At 45.9% G+C, this 20,478-nt stretch overlaps 1 protein-coding gene across 1 annotated transcript in view; it reads left to right on the top strand.

Moving 5' to 3' along the window:
- Positions 1-20,478, top strand: part of ubash3b (ubiquitin associated and SH3 domain containing B) — a 101,305-nt gene that overhangs the window by 51,257 nt on the left and 29,570 nt on the right. The window contains exon 2 of the mRNA XM_033049822.1: positions 19,238-19,291. Coding sequence (XP_032905713.1) covers positions 19,238-19,291 — 54 coding nt within the window. The remainder of the gene's footprint in view (positions 1-19,237; positions 19,292-20,478) is intronic.

Here is a 20,478-nt window from a genome sequence, read left to right on the forward strand (position 1 = left end):
CCTGGGGCCCACTTTGCTGCCTGTTCCCCATAACCTTTGACTCCCCTCCAGACCAAGTATCTAACCATCTTGCCATTGAATGCACCCAATGAGTTAGCTTCCCAAACCCTCTGGATAAGGGAATTCCAAAGACTCCAAAACAAGAAATCCCTCCTCTTCTCCATAAACAAGAATGAGATGCAATGAACTGCATCTCACTCCACAGAATGTTGAGCAAAACACAGCGTTTGGAGTAAGTTAGTAAGTCAGGCAGCATCTGTGGAGGGTTTAAGAAGGAACTGCAGATGCTGGAAAACTGAAGGTAGACAAAACTCAGCGGGTGCAGCAGCATCTAAGGAGCAAAGGAAATAGACACCCTTCTTCAGACTGATGTAGGGTGGGAGAAGAAAGGAGAAAGGAAGAGGAGGAGCCCAAGGGTGGAGGGAGAGCTGAGAAGGGGAGGAGACAGCAAGGGCTAATGGAAATTGGAGAATTCAATGTTTATGCCGCTAGGGTGCAGACTGCCCAAGCGGAATATGAGGTGCTGCTCCTCCAATTTCCGGTGGTGCTCACTCTGGCCATGGAGGAGGCCCAGGACAGAAAGGTCGGATTCGGAATGGGAGGGGGAGTTGAAGTGCTGAGCCACCGGGAGATCAGGTTGGTTAATGCGGACCGAGCGGAGGTGTTCGGCGAAATGATCGCCAAGGTTGCGCTTGGACTCACCATCTGTGGAGGGAATGGGTAGGTGCCATTTTGGACGTGACCCTTCAGACTGATTGCAGTAGTCAGAGAAAGCTGGATAAGAGGCGTGGGAGCAGGACAAGGCTTGGCAAGTAATAGGTGGATGGTGGATACATTAGAATGTACATGCTTTGTTCTGTTAAAGAATTAATAGATTTACAACTGATATATTTTCCTTTTAAGCATAAAAAGGGAAAATTAGTCCAGCTGTGCCTATTGAGGGAACTTGAAGATTGTTTTAGATCAAAGGAAAGTATTTATAATGCCAGAAAAGAATGCCTGAGCAAATGTTGGCATTCATCAAAGGAAGATTGGGCCTTTGACAAGGAAAGGAAAAGTGGTGTATAATCTTGAGGTTGAAGCATAAAGTAGCCCACCAAAGCTGCCAGAGATATCCACAAAATAAAATGTTGGAGTCTATTATTGAGGAAGTGGTAGTGCATGTTCCAGTATGGAGTTAATGAACCTCAGGCCTAGGTTGTCTCTTGCCCACTACTTCCTCTCATCCTGTCTCTCTCTCTGCTCTCTTTCTCACACTCTGCCGTCCCAAGACCCCACTCGCATGCTCAGCTCAAACACCGAATGGCCGATGAAGTGGTGTTGACATCGGTTGCGTATTATTAGTGAAATGGCTGCTTCTCTGCTCACTGGTTCTTTGGAAAGTGATTCAACGTGTGAAGCCGTGCGACAAATGAAGTGAGTTGTGATCGAGCTGTCTGCTACAAGTAAATTTATTCATCCAGTCGTTGAATTTTATCACGCTTTTCTCTGAATTTCCATTGTTTCCATTTTACAATTCAGGCTCATCTCATGTTAATACAATGCTTTGAAATTGTTACAGCTCCTTTAGAAAAAACATGTTTGAAGATTAATCCCATTAAGTACCTAACACGACCTTTAAACTTTGATATTTCTTGTTGCTTTGCTGGGTTCTAAGTGGCTCATTTCTCTTTCAGTTCTGTTTGAAGAATCTATAGATGGACCTCAATCACTTTCTTCTTTTCCCCAGATTCTCTGCATTTCCATCATTTTCTACTTTAGTTTTGGTTTTCAGGCCATGTATTCTTCTTTTCGCGCTGCAGAAGGAGTTGGCCCGATGTGAGCCGACTTGGGATTCTTTTTTAACGATATTGAAGATCTGATTTAAATAAAAGTAATGGGCGATGAGACACTAGAAACATGATGGAGTTTGTTCCTTCCTCTCTGTTACACAAATGGACGAGGTGACCATTCCCCAGGGGCCGGTGAGAACCCAGGGCAGGTAGTGAAGCCCTGCTAAACAAGTCCAGGTAACCCACCTCTGCTAACCTAGTCCAGGTAACCCACCTCTGCTAACCTAGTCCAGGTAATCCACCTCTGCTAACCTAGTCCAGGTAACCCACCTGCGCTAACCCAGTCCAGGTAACCCACCTCTGCTAACCTAGTCCAGGTAACCCACCTCTGTTAACCTAGTCCAGGTAACCCACCTCTGTTAACCTAGTCCAGGTAACCCACCTCCGTTAACCCAGCACAGGTACTGAAGCACTCTAAACCAGGACAGGTAATGCACCTCCACAAACCGGGACATGTTCTGCAGTTCTGTTAGCTGCCCTCATCTGGCTTTGGAGAGAAAAGAAAGAATAAAAGCAACCGCAAGATATGCAACACCTGTCCCTTTACCTCCCCCCTCGACTCCATTCAAGGACCCAAGCAGTCGTTCCAGGTGCGACAGAGGTTCACCTTTATCTCCTCCAACCTCATCTACTGCATCCGCTGCTCTAGATGTCAGCTGATCTACATCGGTGAGATTAAGCGGAGGTTGGGCGATCATTTCGCCGAACACCTCAGCTCGGTCTGCAAGAACCTACCTGACCTCCCGGTGGCTCAGCACTTCAACTCCCCCTCCCATTCCCAATCCGACCTCTCTGTCCTGGGTCTCCTCCATTGCCAGAGTGAGCAACACCGGAAATTGGAGGAACAGCACCTCATATTCCGCTTGGGGAGCCTGCATCCGGCGGGCATGAAAATTGAATTCTCCCAATTTTGTTAGCCCTTGCTGTGTCCTCCCCTTCCTTAGCCCTCGAGCTGTCTCCTCCCATCCCCCGCCCTCAGGCTCCTCCTCCTCCTTTGTTTCCTTCCTTCTCCCTGCCACCCCCTATCAGTCTGAAGAAGGGTTTCGGCCCGAAACGTTACCTATGTCCTTCGCTCCATAGATGCTGCTGCACCCGCTGAGTTTCTCCAGCATTTTTATGTACCCTCATCTGGCTTTGTCCAACATTATCCAAACCTTTTATCTTCTCGCAATGACGGGAGACAATATACAATAGACAATAGGTGCAGGAGTAGGCCATTCGGCCCTTCCAGCCAGCACCACCATTCAATGTGATCATGGCTGATCATCCCCAATCAGTACCCCGTTGGGAGAGATGCAGTTACAGTGAGAGCAATGGTCGATGGGCTGATCTCTTTAAAATCTTCTAGATGATTTGCCTGGTAATTATTTCCTTTCCCAAGGTTTAGTGCAGTACCCTCAGCAGCATCTGGCTGACAGCATGGGATTTTGCAAACGAAAGCTGTTTTAGTTGCTACGCTGTCTCCGACAGATGGTGTGTGTGTTGGTCCTGGCCACCCGATCAGCTGCCCCTCTCGTGGTGGCAAGCCAATAGCTGGAGCTCGCTTGGTTGGCCAGGTGACACCACACTGGCTGGTTGCTGCCTGCAGTGTGTCTGCTCAGTTGTAGGATTTGTATTGATGGGAACCGAGAAAGCCATTCGGCCCATCAATCCCATTCTATCCCCTCACTCACATCACGTCTAATATTGCTCTTTGCTCCATCTTAATGGGTGGCACACTGGTGCAGCGGTCGAGTTGCTGGCTCACAGCGCAAGTGCCCTGGGTTCGATCCTGGCTACGGGTGCTGTCGGTACAGAGTTTGTACGCTCTTCCCGTGACCGTGTGGGTTTCCTCCGGGTGCTCCGGTTTCCTCCCACACTCCAAAGACATACAGGGTTTGTAGGTTAATTGGCTTCTGGAAAATTGTAAATTGTCCCGAGTATGTGTAGGATAATTCTAGTTTTCCGGGTGATCGCTCGTCGGCGTGGACTCGGTGGGCCGAAGGGCCAGTTTCTGCTCTGTATCCCCCGATCCCCCAATGTTGGGGGAGTCCAGAACCAGGGGCCACAGTTTAAGAATAAGGGGTAAGCCATTCAGAACGGAGATGAGGAAACACTTTTTCACACACAGAGTGGTGAGTCTGTGGAATTCTCTGCCTCGGAGGGCGGTGGAGGCGTGTTCTCTGGATGCTTTCAAGAGAGAGCTAGATAGGGCTCTTAAAAATAGCGGAGTCAGGGGATATGGGGAGAAGGCAGGAACGGGGTACTGATTGGGGATGATCAGCCGCGATCACATTGAATGGCGGTGCTGGCTCGAAGGGCTGAATGGCCTACTCCTGCACCTATTGTCTATTAATGAGCCTCGAGTTTAACATTTTCAACTAAACTGCAGCCTCTGTGGATTTTCTGGAGGAAAGGCACCATAGTTCCTCTGTGCGTGAGGATAGATCTTGATCTTCCTGATCTTGGTCCTCGGCACTTTCTTCCCTCTCCGATTTCCCAGCCTGAACAACCATGTCCTCTCTTCCTGGCCAATCAAATCCATTGATCACCTTGGAACCTGTAATCGGCTAATCAGTCCATTTTTCCCATCATTCCACACCCGACAACTATTTGCACACCATTGGTTGTGGCACCTTGTAAGAGGAGGAGAGAGGGGGGTGGGGGTGTTGATATATTCCATCCACGTTCTCCCCGCTGCATCTGCCCACTCCCATGGGCAGGTCACCCAGGTGAGATTGTCTGTCCGTAGGGGGGGTCACGGAGGAATTCCAGCTGCGGACCTTCCAGCTGCGGGCGGTGCTGACTTTACATCGCGGAGGCCTGGGATTCCGAAGTCCACAGGCCCAGCGCGGCCTGTCGACTTCGGGAGCCTCGGTCTCCGGTCGGAAGCGGCCGATTCGGAACTCCAATGCCGCTGAGAGTGTTCTCTCCGACGCCGGAGCTCCATCCCGGCCAGAGGGCCTGAAACATCTGGCCTCTGCTGCGGCGACTGTGGAGGCCTCAAATAGGCCCCGACCACGGGTGAACACAGAGGAAGAGGACTGGACTTTGCTGCCTTCCCTCACAGTGGGAAACGTTGATTCTGCTGTTGGTGACGTTCATGTTAAATTTTATCGTGTGTTGTGTCTTTTCTTTTTTATTTTGTACGGATGTATGGAAACCAAATCTCTTCTATGTACAGCACTTTGGTTTCAACGCGAGTTGATTTAAATGTGCTATATAAATAAAAATGACCTACTTACTTACTTACACTGAAGCCGACTGGTGCCGCCCGGCACGGAATGATTGGTACATACTGCAGTCTGCAGCGAATGTTAGTACAGGTGTAACTAAATGCCGTCGTGTTTAACTGGAATATATGGGGGGTGATGTTCCTAACTGAGAGACCAATACGTATCAAATGTTTAGCGTGGAAATAAGTTAATTTGCATGTAACCAGATTTGGAGGGTTTAATTAATTCAGGGAGCCATGCTGTTTATGTGGGCAGTGAATGTAAATGAGCCAGTGACCCACGTTCAGGCCAAGACTCTGGGTTTTTTTCATGCGTTTTCTTCCAAATCGCCTGCAACAATTGGCTGTTGTTTAATTAATAGCGAACTTTGCGATCAACGCGTAGACTCTGGCGTACGTACGCTGAAGGAAGGCTTCACAGCGAGCATTTGTGCCTCTGGTTCTGGCATCATTCACAGACCAGAGAGGATGAGGGCTGACCTCCTAAACAGAGTTTGACCCGACCACTAAACCTGCAAGATCAGTTTAGTTTATTGTCACATGTACCGAGGTACAGGGAACACGCGTTGTTGCGTGCTGGCCAGTCAGCTATATGATTACAATCGAGCCATTTACAGTGTATAGATGCATGATAAGGGAATAACGTTTAGCGCAAGGGAAAGCCAGCAAAGTCCGATCGAGGATAGATTGAGGGTCACCAAGGATGTAGATAGTGGCTAGATCAGCGCGCATTTTCCATCTTGTACATCAGCTTGGTTTTGGAAATGAGGGAACCAAAAACAGGAGTAAAATTAGACTTTGACAGGGTGGTAGAATGTGTGAGGGGGGGGGGGGTAGTGTGAGGGGGGGGGTTATGTGAGGCGGGGGTAGTGTGAGGGGGGGGGGGGTAGTGCGAGGGGGTGTAGTGTCCTGATATGTCGATGAAAAAATCACCAAGTGGGACACGCCCTTTAGTGTGTGTGCTCGACCCATTACCAACAAGACTAGTGCAATCAATCCTGCAAGCAAGCTGCTTTAGAAACAAACACTGCTCTTGACAACACTGTAGATTCGGCATTAATAATCACAAGAATCTTTTGGGGAAGTAATTACATTTCTATGAAACTATATTTAGATGTTACTGGAATAGCGTTTTTGTCCCTGGTCTGTGCGATCAGCAAAATATTGTTCCTCCAGCATTGTGCAAAGTAGTGACCTCCCCCCCCCCCCACCCCCACCCCCATCCCCCACGTCCTGCATTAAACTGGGCCACTTTGTCGAGGGAGGTTTGTATATTTCCCTAAGACTTGGGAAGAGGCCATCCAGTCCAGAGAGGAATCCATTTCCCCTGCCTCTTTTCTCCCCCTGTGACCTTTACCCCCCCAGCCCCACATTCTGCTACTGTGACCTTTACCCCCCCCCAGCCCCACATTCTGCCACTGTGGGCAATTGACCCGCCCACCGGCACATCACAGGGATGTGGGAAGAAACCAGAGCACCTGGAGGAAACCCACACAGTTACAGGGAGTGTGCTGGGGAACTCCACACAGACAGAACCTGAAGTCAGGCGTGATCTTGCCCTTTGGCGCTGTGAGACGGGGGCTCTGGTGTGCCACTAATTAACTGCGCATTAATTAGTACAAATATTTTTGACTCTTTAACAGTTTAATCTGGTGCAGCTCGACTGTGCTGCCTCCGAAACTCATTGGAATGTATCAAAGGTGTCGTATAGATCCATTTTATTGTTGTAGACAACCTTGGCAAACATTCCGTACAAACAGACGATGGAATGATTAATACATTAACGTTAATTAGAACGAAATGTTGAAGGAATTCAGTGCCCGACTTGACTGCTTTATAGTGTCATAAATGGTGTCGTTATCTGATGCTGCTGAGAAACTCTAGAAACGGCTTGCTGGAGTTAATTACAGTGAAGAAGTGGTCATGACTTCCTCAAACTCTTCCTGCCACTTGTCAGAAAACAAGTCTATTCAGTGGGACTCTGGATAACCACAGCGGCTTGGGTTGGCTGCGGGAAGAGAGGGTGGGGATGCTTTTAATAAACTAATCTTTGAGCAGCAGGTTGTGGAGATGGTATTCTGATCTCTTGCCTTGCCGCTCGCCACAGCTGTATATAAGTGAATGTGTGAGTCCTCTATAGACTCGGCTAAATGTGAGATACATCACGGTGGTTATATTCAGAATCGGCAGCCTTGCCTTTCACATCCTGATTATTCATATTTTCTATTCTGTTTCCGTGGCTTGGATCAGAGTGCTTGAATCTGAAAGTTCAATTCATTGTGAGAATATTAATGTATATGGGAGTTTGGGGCAGCGTGGGGGGGGGGGGGGGACGAGACAAAGTCACAAGAACTGGGCATTTTTAGAAGAAGTTGACTTTTTATCAGTTTTGCTCCATCATCATTCATCTTACTAAGTGTTTATCTACTTTCCTTTCGCATGCCACCATTAATTTGTGTTTATTGAACATGGTGTCATGTCTTATCTACGATCCTTTGATTGAACACATTCATTGCTAATTTTGTTAATAGTCCTTTGCAATATTGCTTGTGTTAAAATGGTCTTCTATGGTGAAGATGGAGTCGGGTGTTGGTAGGTCTTGGTTCTTGGTTCTTGGTTTCTTGGTCCTCCAAAATATTCCAAATGGAATTTAAACTGGAGGTGGTGAAGGGAGGGCTTAAGCCAGAAAGGGTTATTGGGAAGAAAGAGCTACTTTAAATTTAGTTGCCTCTGGTTGGGTAACTATAGTTGGGTGGAGATTATTCCATGCTTTAATTGTGCGGGGGAAGAACGAATTGCTGTACACATCTGTCTTTGTAGCTGGGATCACAAATTGGATCGAATGCCCTCATCTGGGTTCAGTCGTTTTGTCCTGAGGTACGTTTGAGTCCAGGATGGACCAGGCGATCTTGTCCATCCATCGACCTTTCAAGGAATTGTGTAATCCAGGAACATGCTGGAACCATGATCTGTGCTGAGGTGTTGGTTTATGTGAGTTTGCTTGGCTTTCTGCACTACAAGATCAGTGGCACTTCAAGAGCACTTCATTGGCTGCCAAATAGTTAAGTTAAGGGTTAACAGTTAAGTGTTTCGAAAGCAAGTGGATGAAGGAGAAATTAGCAAGGTTGTGTGGAACGGAAGTCGGACAAATGGGCTAATTCTGTCAAAGTGCTACCAGACACATAATTGGCTGCCTTTACTGTTCCATAAATATGTAGGAAGGAACTGCAGATGCTGGTTTACACCAAAGATGGTCACAAAAATGCTGGAGTAACTCGGGCAGCATCTCTGGAGAGAAGGAATGGGTGAAGCTTCTGAAGAAGGATCTCGACCTGAAACATCACCCATTCCTTCTCTCCAATGATTCCATAGACATTGGTGGGCCACTGGGAATTTTCAAATGATATAACAGTGAGTTTAAACCTCCCTCATTAAACCAGTGAGAACTGACCTTGGAGCATGCCCATTAATAAGTTGCCGAATTATCAAACAAATATTGCTATATTTAAGAGGGAGTTAGATGTGGCCCTTGTGGCTAAGGGGATCAGAGGGTATGGAGAGAAGGCAGGTACGGGATACTGAGTTGGATGATCAGCCATGATCATATTGAATGGCGGTGCAGGCTCGAATGGCCGAATGGCCTACTCCTGCACCTAATTTCTATGTTTCTATATGCACTAAATGTCTAACCCGCAGAAGACGGATTGAAAGGGTGTTGGGCATTCCTTGTTGATCTCTAAACAAAATAGTGAGATAACAAGATAAGAATATGCCAACAAATTACTTCCAATTTCACCCTTGAAACATCCTGCTGTTTCTTCATGAAGTCCAAACCTTCAGCTGTTGTTCACCCGTTGGAAAAGTATTTCTCAGCGACAAAAATGCTGGAGAAACTCAGCGGGTGCAGCAGCATCTACGGAGCGAAGGAAATAGGTAACGTTTCGGGCCGAAACCCTTTGGGTTTCGGCCCGAAACGTTGCCTATTTCCTTGCCTATTTCCTTCGCTCCATAGATGCTGCTGCACTCGCTGAGTTTCTCCAGCATTTTTGTCTACCTTCGATTTTCCAGCATCTGTAGTTCCTACTTAAACAATTTCTCAGTGCCAACTTGTCATTCCTGTTTAAATTCCTGAAGCTGTTGTCTTTATCCTCTGCCTTGTGTGTGAGACAGGAGTACTTCCTTTCCGACTGATGCATGAGATAGCTGGTTCTGGGATTACCCTGCATTCTTCATAACGGAGGATTCATTTCACAGCTGGGAGAGAATTCTTGCGTAGAATTGTATTTAGTTTTACATTTCCTGGGACAATTTACTTTCTTAGTTCTAGAAATATTATTCAGATTCGAACAGACTACAACGTTATAGACAATAGACAATAGGTGGAGGAGTAGGCCATTTGGCCCTTCTAGCCAGCACCACCATTCAATGTAATCATCCCCAATCAGTACCCCGTTCCTGCCTTCTCCCCATATCCCCTGACTCCGCTATTTTTAAGAGCCCTATCTAGCTCTCTCTTGAAAGTATCCAGAGAACCTGCCTCCACTGCCCTCTGAGGCAGAGAATTCCACAGACTCACCACTCTCTGTGAGAAAAAGTGTTTCCTCGTCTCCGTTCTAAATGGCTTACCCCTTATTCTTAAACTGTGGCTCCTGGTTCTGGACTACCCCAACATCGGGAACATGTTTCCTGCCTCTAGCGTGTCCAAACCCTTAACAATCTTATATGTTTCAATGAGATATCCTCTCATCCTTCTACACTCCAGAGTGTACAAGCCCAGCTGCTCCATTATCTCAGCATATGACAGTCCCGCCATCCCAGGAATTAACCTGTGTGTATGTATTTAAGTATGTACTTAATCTAGAACCAATGTAGTGTAACTTTAGTACCTCCACCAATGTAAAGCACTTTGGTCAACGAAAGTTGTTTTTTAAATGTGCTATAGAAATAAAAGTGACTTGACTTGACTTGTGTTACTGGCACTGGAGACAGAAGACCTGGATAAGCTAGGGTTGTTTAGTTTAGAGATACAGTGTGGAAATGGGCCATTTGGCCCACCGAGTCTGTGCAGACCAGCGATCACCCGTACACTTGCATTATCCAACATACGGGACAATTTAGAATTTTCAGAAGCCAATTAACTTACAAACCTGTACGTCTTTGGAATGTGGGAGAAAACTGGAGCACCCGGAGAAAACCCACAGGGTCATAGGGAGAACGTACAAATTCCATTCAGGCAGCGCCTGTAGTCAGGATCGAACCCGGGCCTCTGGCGCTGTAAGGCAGCAACTCTACCGCTGCACCACCGTGCTGCCCTTTGATTGAGAGAGGCTGAGATTTAACGGAATGGTATACAATTCTGATGGGGTGACTGACGTAGAGGACTTATTTCCATTAGCAGAGAGGGGTCAAAGCCTAGCGCACAGGGATTAAAATGATGAATACAAGGATGAGAGGGGAGATGAGAGAAAACGGTGTCAAGTCAGAGGCTGTTAGAACATGTGTGTAGGATCTACTGAATTCCACGACAGGAAGCAAAGAACAACCGGCACTTAGCTGAGCCAGACACCACATGTCACGTTTATTCCAGTAGCCCCTTTTACATACATTCTCACCAGTGTGTCTAGATAAGGCCAATTAGTGCATCTGACCTTGAAGTTGTTATTGAGCTCTTGTGGCCGGCCCTTCTCTGAAGCTGCTGGCTGGCCGCCAGCGGTGACAGGCTGTGTGCAAAACCAACGTGGGCGTGAAGGCGCCACATGTGAACAGATGATGTAGAGGTCAGGGAGCTGGGACCTGCAAGGCCACGAGCCTGTTGCTGGAAAATGGATGAAGCCAGGTGAGTGTCCAGCCAGCATGGACCCAATGGGCTAAGCAGCAGCCTCCTGTGTGGTACATTTACTCACATTCTTTCCCAAATTCACCAGGACATAGTAAGTTGCAGCCTCCTTAGATCTAGTCTCCTCCCACAGAGACGTGAGACTGCTTTATGATTTTGACCCAGGATTTGCTGATAAATTGGCCCGAGTATTTTCTGTGCCATCTGGTGCCACGTTCATTGTCAGCTGGTCTGCTGTGTTCTATATTCATGGATTTTTGTATTGGCCTGATACTATGGAATGATGTCTGGCCAATTTGTAAGGTAGTTAGTTAGTTCAGCCACCTTGTACAGGGCCAGGCAAGGGCCTTCACTAAAACACATTAAAGCATCAGATAGATTTTAACAGCAATTTTATTGTTGATGCTAGCTTCCTTAATGGAGTCATGGAGTGATACAGTGTGGAAACCACCCCCATTGATCCAACCTGCCCACACTGACCAACGTGTCCCATCTACACTAGTCCCACCTGCCTGCGTTTGGTCCATATCCCACCAAACCTTCAGAAGGGTCTCGACCTGAAACATCACCCAATCCTTATATCCACAGATGCTGCCTGTCCCGCCGATTTTGTCCAGCATGCGGTGTCTATCTTGAGTGCAATCAAGCATCTGCAGTTCCTTCCTGCACAATGCGATTGGCAGAATATATGTGGGAGAGAGAGACATTTTGTGCAACAGGATGTTATGATTGGGACTGCACTGCCAGGAATGGATTCAGTGATAACTTTCAAAGTTGACTTGACTTTTAACCTAAAGAAAGGAAAATGGGTACAAGGTTTGGAGAAAGGGCAGGATTCTGCCATTGGACCAGGTCTATCAAAACAAAGGCACATGCATGAGGAGCAATGCTGGAGAAACTCAGCGGGTGAGGCAACATCTATGGGGTGAAGGAATTGGGATGGATAAGGAGCTGAGGGCTCTGCCTGGACACAGATCAGACAAGATTGCTTCATGGATACAAATCGCACTAAAGTTTAGGAAATGTTGCAAATCTTTAACCTATAAAAATAACAAAAGCTTTATTCTGTTGTAGCCGAGGCTAATTGTCTTGGCAATGAGTCAAGTCAGATTTGTGATATTGAAGAAAACTGAAGGCTGCTTTTACTGCCATGAAAGGTTCATCTGTTCTTGCTTGTACAAAATGGTCGGCAAGTGAAGCCCTTTTGACTTGAAGCCTCTGAACCCGAGATGTGTTTGTAGATTATGGCAGAGCAACAGTAATGTCCCAGAGCAGTTCGTTCAGTTCTAGTAAGGGGCGGTTGTATAGTCTATTTCTGACCACTAACCCCTATCTCTTGGTCGTTATTCTCAATAGCGAATGACTCACTCTTTGCTATTTTCCTACCACTGCCGCGCCCTATCTAAGTACCCTTCTCCTTTCTTATTTAATTTGTTCATAACTGCGTTGCCACTGTTTGCTGCAATCATTACTTGTGGTAATGTTCATCATCGAAGCTATTGATGAAAGAAATTCCACTTGAATCTGTTTTTCCAAGCTGTCCCTACTTGATAAATATATATTTTACTATCGGCATCTGGTTACTGCCTAGCTTTCATACTCGAATATGTTTTTTCTGCCGTTTTCACGTTTACTCACGGTATAAAAGGCGGACATTCGGGCCGTCGAATCTATGCCAGCTCTTAGAGCAATCTATATTCTGTACTCGTTCGTTCCTTCGCTCCATAGATGCTGCTGCACCCGCTGAGTTTCTCCAGCATTTTTGTGTACCTTCGATTTTCCAGCATCTGCAGTTCCTTCTTAAACACATATATTCTGCACTCTGTATATTTCCCTTCACTCTACCTCTTTGCACTCGAGTTTGGCTTGAATTAGTTTTATAGATTAGATAACATGTATAACGTGTATACATGACGATAGTACAATTAAACCTTATTCCAATTCTCTTTCATTTCCTTCACATTTCCTTCCTTGCACCCTGATTATCCCACCAACTACTCACGCTCAGGGTATTTTTACAGCAGGCAATTAAACTACCAATCGGCAACCAATGTGAAAGGAGAAACTGGTATGGTCATGTAGAACATGCAAATTGCACACAGCCCGATTCCACAGTGAAAGGCTTGGATAGAGTGGATGTGGTGACGATGTTTCCACTAGTGGGAGAGTCTAGGACTCGAGGTCACAGCCTCAGAATTAAAGGACGTTCCTTTAGGAAAGCGATGAGAAGGAATTTATTTAGTCAGAGGGTGGTGAATCTGTGGAATTCTTTGTCACAGAAGGCTCTGGAGGCCGTCAATGGATATTTTTAAAGCAGAGATACAGGAGATAGATTCTTGTTTAAGAAGGAACTGCAAATCGAAGGTAGACAAAAATGCTGGAGAAACTCAGCGGGTGAGGCAGCATCTATGGAGCGAAGGAAATAGGCGATGTTTCGGGTCCAGATTCTTGATTACTGCGGTTGTCAGGGGCTATGGGGAGAAGGAGGGAGAGATAGATCAGTAGTAGATGCCTAGCCTAATTCTGCTCCTATTACATATGGCCCTATGACACAAAGCATCAGCCCCCAGCTGCTGGAGCTGAGAGGTAGTGACATTACCTGTTGTACCAGACACTGTCCTTCACTCTGGCTGACATCCTGCCTGTGAGCAAGCTCCTGAAATAAACTCTGCTGGAGACCCGGACAAGTAACCCAGACACACAAATTCACTTTATTTTTATTTATTTATTTTTTATTTAACCTTTATTTAACCAGGAGAAGCCTCATTGAGATTAAAAATCTCTTTTACAAGAGAGTCCTGGCCAAGACAGGCAGCAGCACAGTTCCACAGTTACAGACAATAATTTAAAAACAACAGAGAACATATAAATAGAGTCACAGTCATAACATCATCAAACAAAGCATGTACAGACAGAAGAGCCCGCTTCAACATCATTAAGAAGGGATTTAAATCTGTTTATAGAAACCAGCTCCTTAAGTTTCAGTTCATTCTGCAGCTGGTTCCATGCGAAGGGAGCAGCATAACTAAATGCCCTTTTCCCCAGTTCAGTACGGACTTTAGGTACAGTTAGTAAGAACAAGTCCTCAGAGCGGAGCTGATAAGTTCCTGTGCTTTTTCGAATTACATACTTCTGCAGGTATGAAGGAAGAACACCGAGGATAGTCTTATAAATAAGGATATGCCAATGATGGAGTCTGCGGGTGGACAGGGCAAACCATCCAACTTGAGCATACAAAGAGCAGTGGTGTGTGAGGGTTTTAAAATTAGTAACAAAGCTCAGTGCTCCGTGATAGACCGTGTCCAAAGACTAGGCATTTTGAAGATGCATTCATATATAAAACATCACCATAGTCCAACACAGACATAAACGTTGCAGCAACGTCTTTTTTTGGCTTCAAAAGAAAAACAAGATTTGTTTCTAAAGTAAAAACCTAATTTTATCTTTAGTTTTTTCACAAGTTGCTGGATATGAGGTTTAAAAGAGAGAGAATCGTCAATTATAATTCCCAGATATTTATATTGAGACACAGATTCAACCACAGAGCCCTGCAAAGTGGTGATAGGAGGGAGGTCTGAGGGCTTTGATTTAGCTTTAGTGAACAGCATGAGCTTTGTCTTGTCAGCATTTAAAACAAGTTTTAAATCACACAGGTTACGTTGCACAGTGTTAAAAGCAGTTTGGAGCTGACGGAGAGCCTGATTTGGGGTAGACGCAGAGCAATATATCACTGTCGTCAGCATTATTCCACCCAACACTGCAGGAAGTTACATTCAAACAATTATAAACAACATGGAATTTAAAAAATAGTCATCATTAAGCCAACTGGATTGTTACACATGTACCCAACCCCGAGGAATGCACGTCCTCACATCATCTGCACTGTATGGTCAACGCTCATATACTCACTGACTTTATCCTGAAAGCTGAGGGTGGTTAGCAATTGGGAATCAGTTTAGGAGACAAGGCAGGGAGATAGATGTAAATGTGTTTATGTATGTATGTGTGTGTGTATGCATGTGTGTGTATATATGTGTGTATGTATGTGTATATATGTATGTAATTATGTTCAAGAGGGAACTGCAGATGCTGGAGAATCGAAGGTAGACAAAATTGCTGGAGAAACTCAGCGGGTGCGGCAGCATCTATGGAGAAAAGGAAATAGGCAACGCTTTGGGTCTGAAGAAGGGTTTCGGCCCAAAACGTTGCCTATTTCCTTCGCTCCATAGATGCTGCCGCATCCGCTGAGTTTCTCCAGCATTTTTGTCTACCTGTGTGTAATTATGTATATGTATGTGTGTGTGTATGTATGTGTGTGTGTAAATATGTGTAATAATGTGTGTGTGTGTATATGTATGTGTATATGTGTGTGTGTATGTGTATATGTGTATGTGTATATATGTATGTGTATATATGTATGTGTAATTATGTATTTGTGTATATGTGTATGCATATGACTGAAGAAGGATCTTGACCTGAAATGTCACTCATTCCTTGTCTCCAGAGATGCTGCCTGTCCCGCTGAGTTACTCCAACATTTTATGTCTACCTTCGGTTTTAACGAGCATTTGCAGTTCCTTCCTACAATGTTTAAAAGCACTTCTGGTGCCTCCTATACCCTGTATTGCAAAAAGCCTCTGCCTCCTGCAAAGTCCTTTTAACATCCTGGTGAACTGGATCGATGCATCACCCTGGCTGATGTGGAGTTAATGGGCTGGGTAATAATAAATGAGGGCAGGCCACGCTAATATCATCATAAGTAGCTTGGAGAAATATTCAGACAATGTGAAGGAGATTGAAGGCTAGTACTCGTGACCCTGTCTTCACATCATCTGCAAAGCTGTCCATTTAATATCGGTGGATTACAGAGACTGTAAACTCAGCATTTTCTTTCTTACAATCAAAAAAAAGCTCAAAAATACTGAACATTCTTTGAATAATATCACTTATTATTAATGCTATTATTATACGTAATCCTGCACATGGATTATACACCTCAATTTCCAGCCTATATTTGGGAAATTGGCAGGTCTTCTCTGATGTGGCTTTTGCCCATTGTGTCCACACCTTCCTCGGCCTATTTCTGTTGTTTGTATCGGGCTTGTTTCTGTCTTTAGATCCAAAATGCCGGAGAAACTCAGCAGGACAGGCTGGACCCGAAGCGTCACCCATTCCTTCTCTCCAGAGACGCTGGCTGTCCCGCTGAGATACTCCAGCATTTTGTGTCTACCTTCGGTGTAAACCGGCATCTGCAGTTCCTTCCTACGCGCTTGTTTCTGTCTTTCTCTCTTCAGAGAAATATTTGGAACTGTTGTTCAATAATGTTGCATGAACCAGTTATTGTTGGCTAATTGTTATTTTATATTATAACAAGACGGGAAAGAGAGACAAGACACGAGTGTTTAAATGTTATAATTTACTGACATCATCCTTTAAACATAGAAACTTAGAAAATAGGTGCAGGAGTAGAGGCCATTCGGCCCTTCGAGCCTGCACCGCCATTCAATATGATCATGGCTGATCATCCAACTCAGTATCCTGTACCTGCCTTCTCTCCATACCCCATGATCCCTTTAGCCACAAGGGCCACATCTAACTCCCTCTTAAATATAGCCAATGAACTGTGTGGCCTCAACTACCTTCTGTGGCAGAGAATTCCACAGATTCACCACTCTCTGTGTGGAAACGTTAGTGAGGGGACTCCCATTTGAATTGATTGAATAGCAGAGGAGGATTGAAGGTCTGTGTAACCTCCCCCCACGTGTGTTTGGAGAATGTTCGCTCGTGTGTCAGACGGTGTAGCTCGCTGTTGGCTTCTGTCAACGTCCAACATGTTGACAGAATTGTCGCCCGACTCGTCACAGAGTGCATCGCGTCGTCACTTCCAGGGATCGCCACTAGGGGGCTATTTGGAGGATGTGATCATCCTTCAGGATCACTGCTACTGCTATCTGCTGCTCTAGATGTCAGCTGATTTACATCGGGGAGACTAAGCGGAGGTTGGGCGATCGTTTCGCCGAACACCTCCGCTCGGTCCGCAATAACCTACCTGAACTCCCGGTGGCTCAGCACTTCAACTCCCCCTCCCATTCCCAATCCGACCTCTCTGTCCTGGGTCTCCTCCATTGCCAGAGTGAGCAACACCGGAAATTGGAGGAACAGCACCTCATATTCCGCCTGGGTAGGCTGCGTCCGGATGGCATGAACATTGAATTCTCCCAATTTTGCTAGCCCTTGCTGTCTCCTCCCCTTCCTTAACCCTCGAGCTGTCTCCTCCCATCCTCCCATCCTCGGGCTCCTCCTCCTCCCTTTTTCCCTCCTTCTCCCCCCCACCCCCGTCAGTCTGAAGAAGGGTTTCGGCCCGAAACGTCGCCTATTTCCTTCGCTCCATAGATGCTGCTGCACCCGCTGAGTTTCTCCAGCATTTCTGTCTACCTTCACTGCTACCATTGCCATTCCATCTTTTAATTTTTTAGACTTTAGAGAAACAGTGTGGAAACAGGCCCTTCGGCCCACCGAGTCCATGCCGACCAGCGACAGCTGGGCTGAAGGGCCTGTTTCCACACAGTTTTGCTAAAGTCTAAAAAATTAAAAGATGTAATCCCGTACAGTAACACTATCCTACATACCTACATAAACCCTGTACACCAACACTATCCAATTTTACAACTTACCGAACTAAGCCAATTCACCTACAAACTTGTACGTCTTCGGAGTGTGGGAGGAAACCAGAGCACCCGGGGAAACCCCACAAACTCTGCACAGACAGCACCCATAGCCAGGATCGAACCCGGGTCTCTGGGGCTGTGAGGCAGGAACTCTACCGCTGCGCCACCCTGAAAATCCTAATCAAACTTTTTTTTGTAAATACCTCTCTGTAACACCACAGCTTCCTGCCTGAAAAACCACCGTTTCCCATCCAAGTGAAGAGTATTATTTTAAACCTAGAAAATATATTTCGAAATTCCAGGTTCCGCCCAGAGTTCACTCGACACTAAATAAAGCTGGGGTGAATGTGGCCAAGGTGGAGAAACTCACACTTTAATCTTCAGTCACTGTCACAAATCTTGGAGAGGAGTGAAACTAAATGGGAATGGCAAAGAGCCAATTGCACCTTATTATCCAACGTGTAATTTAAGGAAAATTTCTTAAGCCAGTCACGTAAGCAAAAAAAAAGATAGAAAAACCAGTCCATTCAGCCCTTTGAACATTATCTGCCATTTAATAGATTAATGGCTGATCCAACCTTGGTCTCAACCTAATTTTCCCATTCTCTCTTCAATCCCATTTGCACACTTGTAGTTTAAGTATAACATGAAGCATCGAAGAGTACAGCATCGGAACAGGACATTCGGCTATAATACCAAATTAAACTAACCCTCCAAAAAAAGACCAAGTGCGCAGGAGTTACTGTGTGGGTCAGGCAGCGTCTCTGGAGAACATGGATGGGTGGCATTTCGGGTCAGGACCCTCCTTCAGTTTGATTGTCGGGTGAGGGGAAAGCAAAAAGTAACTAATAATTTGTGTCTGCACATGATCCATATTCATTGCGGGCCTAAATGACTCATAAACATCAAGATCATATCTGGCAAGTCTCAGCCTCGAACGTATTCAATGACTCCAGGGCTCCAAATTCCAAAGTTGTGACCTTCCGGTAGAAGAAATTCCTCATCTGCTTTGTCTTAACTGAGCAGCCAGCCCCTTGTTATGAAACTTTGATCAGTCACACACGAGTTCCTTTTGCGTGGAGTTACTTGAACCATCTTCAGCATTTCTGCTGCGCATTCTGTCAGACCTGAAATCTTATATGGTCGACACTTAAAGTCACCAGCACGACCGACAGCTTGTAGTGCGGCTGCTGGAATATTGCTTGATCACAGTCGGAGGCTGGGAGGAGGTGACATGGATGGAAGTGATTTTCTTGAATCAATTAGATTGACAGTCCCCATATTTACTGCGTGCATACGAAATGTGTAGGAAGGAACTGCAGATGCTGGTTTTGGGTTGTGGGGTCTCGACCTGGAATGTGATTCATTCCTTCTCTCCAGAGATGCTGCCTGTTCCACTGAGTTACTCCAGCATTTTGTGTATTTTTTTATTGTATGCATAACAGGACTGAAGAACCAGCACGTTTTTCTTTGTGTGTGTGTTTGTGTGTGTGTGTCCGTTTGATTCCTGCAGGTCACAGTGCTGTTTAACTCTGTCCTCTAATCAGAGCGGTGGAAGATTATTGTCAGAGATTTGCATCTTCCTAGGTGGACTCCACAAGGACCGCAAGGTGCCAGTAACTGAGAATGGAATGGCCCCGTCTGAAACCCAGTGTGTTAACAATTCTCTTTCATCTTTTTCTTCCAGACTAAAGGCGCTAGCATCTACTGGAGGGAAGAGTGTCCAGGCCGCATGTGATTGGTTGGTATCAGCTTAATATCTACAAAATCTGCAACTTAACTATTTTCTCTTGCAGTTAGCGCTGGCATAGTGTCCGTGAGTCACCTCTGTGTACATTATAGGGGCTGTCCCACTGTACGAGCTAATTCAAGAGTTCTCCCGAGTTTCCCCTGATTCGAACTCGGAGAATTACGGTAATAGCCGTTCGTAGGTACTCGGGGCTCTCGTGGACATTTTTCACCATGTTGAAAAATCTTCACGAGTCTTCACGAACTTACCGCGTTTCCCGAGTACCTGCCGTTAGCGGTACGAGCCGTTAAGAGACGTCCCGAGCTCCGACGTACCCGCTACGTACATTCTACGTGCTTACCACGAGTTTGATTTTTTTTTTAAACTTGGGAGAGCTCTTGAATGAACTCGTACAGTGGGACAGGACCTTTATTGCCACTTGATGGCTGTCGGCAGCCTGGATTACTGTGAACGGGTTGCATTGACGTGAATCTCCGTGCAGTTCATTGGTGTTCCCGAGTGTGGGCCCATAAACTCCCAATGTCTTTGCCACAGGAGGATCAGTGACACACTGTGTTTGTTCACCACCCCTAGAAAAGCGGCATTAGAAATGATTTACCCCAAGTACAGCACGGTTTGAGGGATTCTCTGATCAAAAGGTGAGAGGTAGCAGGTAAAATGGGACGTCAAATTTAATTTAAAGCCAGATCATTAAGAAACATTTAGACAGGTACATGGATTGGATAGGTTTTTGTGGGAAATGGGCCAATCGCAGGCAAGTGGGACCAGTGTAGATGGGGCATGTTGGTCAGCGTAGACTAGATGGGCCGAAGGGCCTGTTTCCACATTCTGACTCAAATCCATGAAATCAAGAAGTACTTTTCTCCCTAAAGTTTGTTGAGCAAACGTGAAACTCCCTCCATGAGGAAGACTGTGGATAGAAGGGATCTATTCTGTAGCGTACAGGACCATGGAACAGTACAGTACAGCAACAGACCCTTCGGCCCACAATGCTCATGCTGTACATGATGCCAAGCCAAACCAATCCCATTTGCCTGTAATTGATCCACATCCCTCCATTCCCTGCACTTCCATGCCTGTCTAAAAGCCTCTCAAACGCCACAATCATATCTGCCTCCATCACCCCCCCGGCAATGCACTCCACGCCCAATGATTACGAATCTTATCACTCTGTATGG

Source organism: Amblyraja radiata, chromosome 33 (assembly GCF_010909765.2).
Source record: "Amblyraja radiata isolate CabotCenter1 chromosome 33, sAmbRad1.1.pri, whole genome shotgun sequence".
Classification (NCBI taxonomy): Eukaryota; Metazoa; Chordata; class Chondrichthyes; order Rajiformes; family Rajidae; genus Amblyraja; species Amblyraja radiata.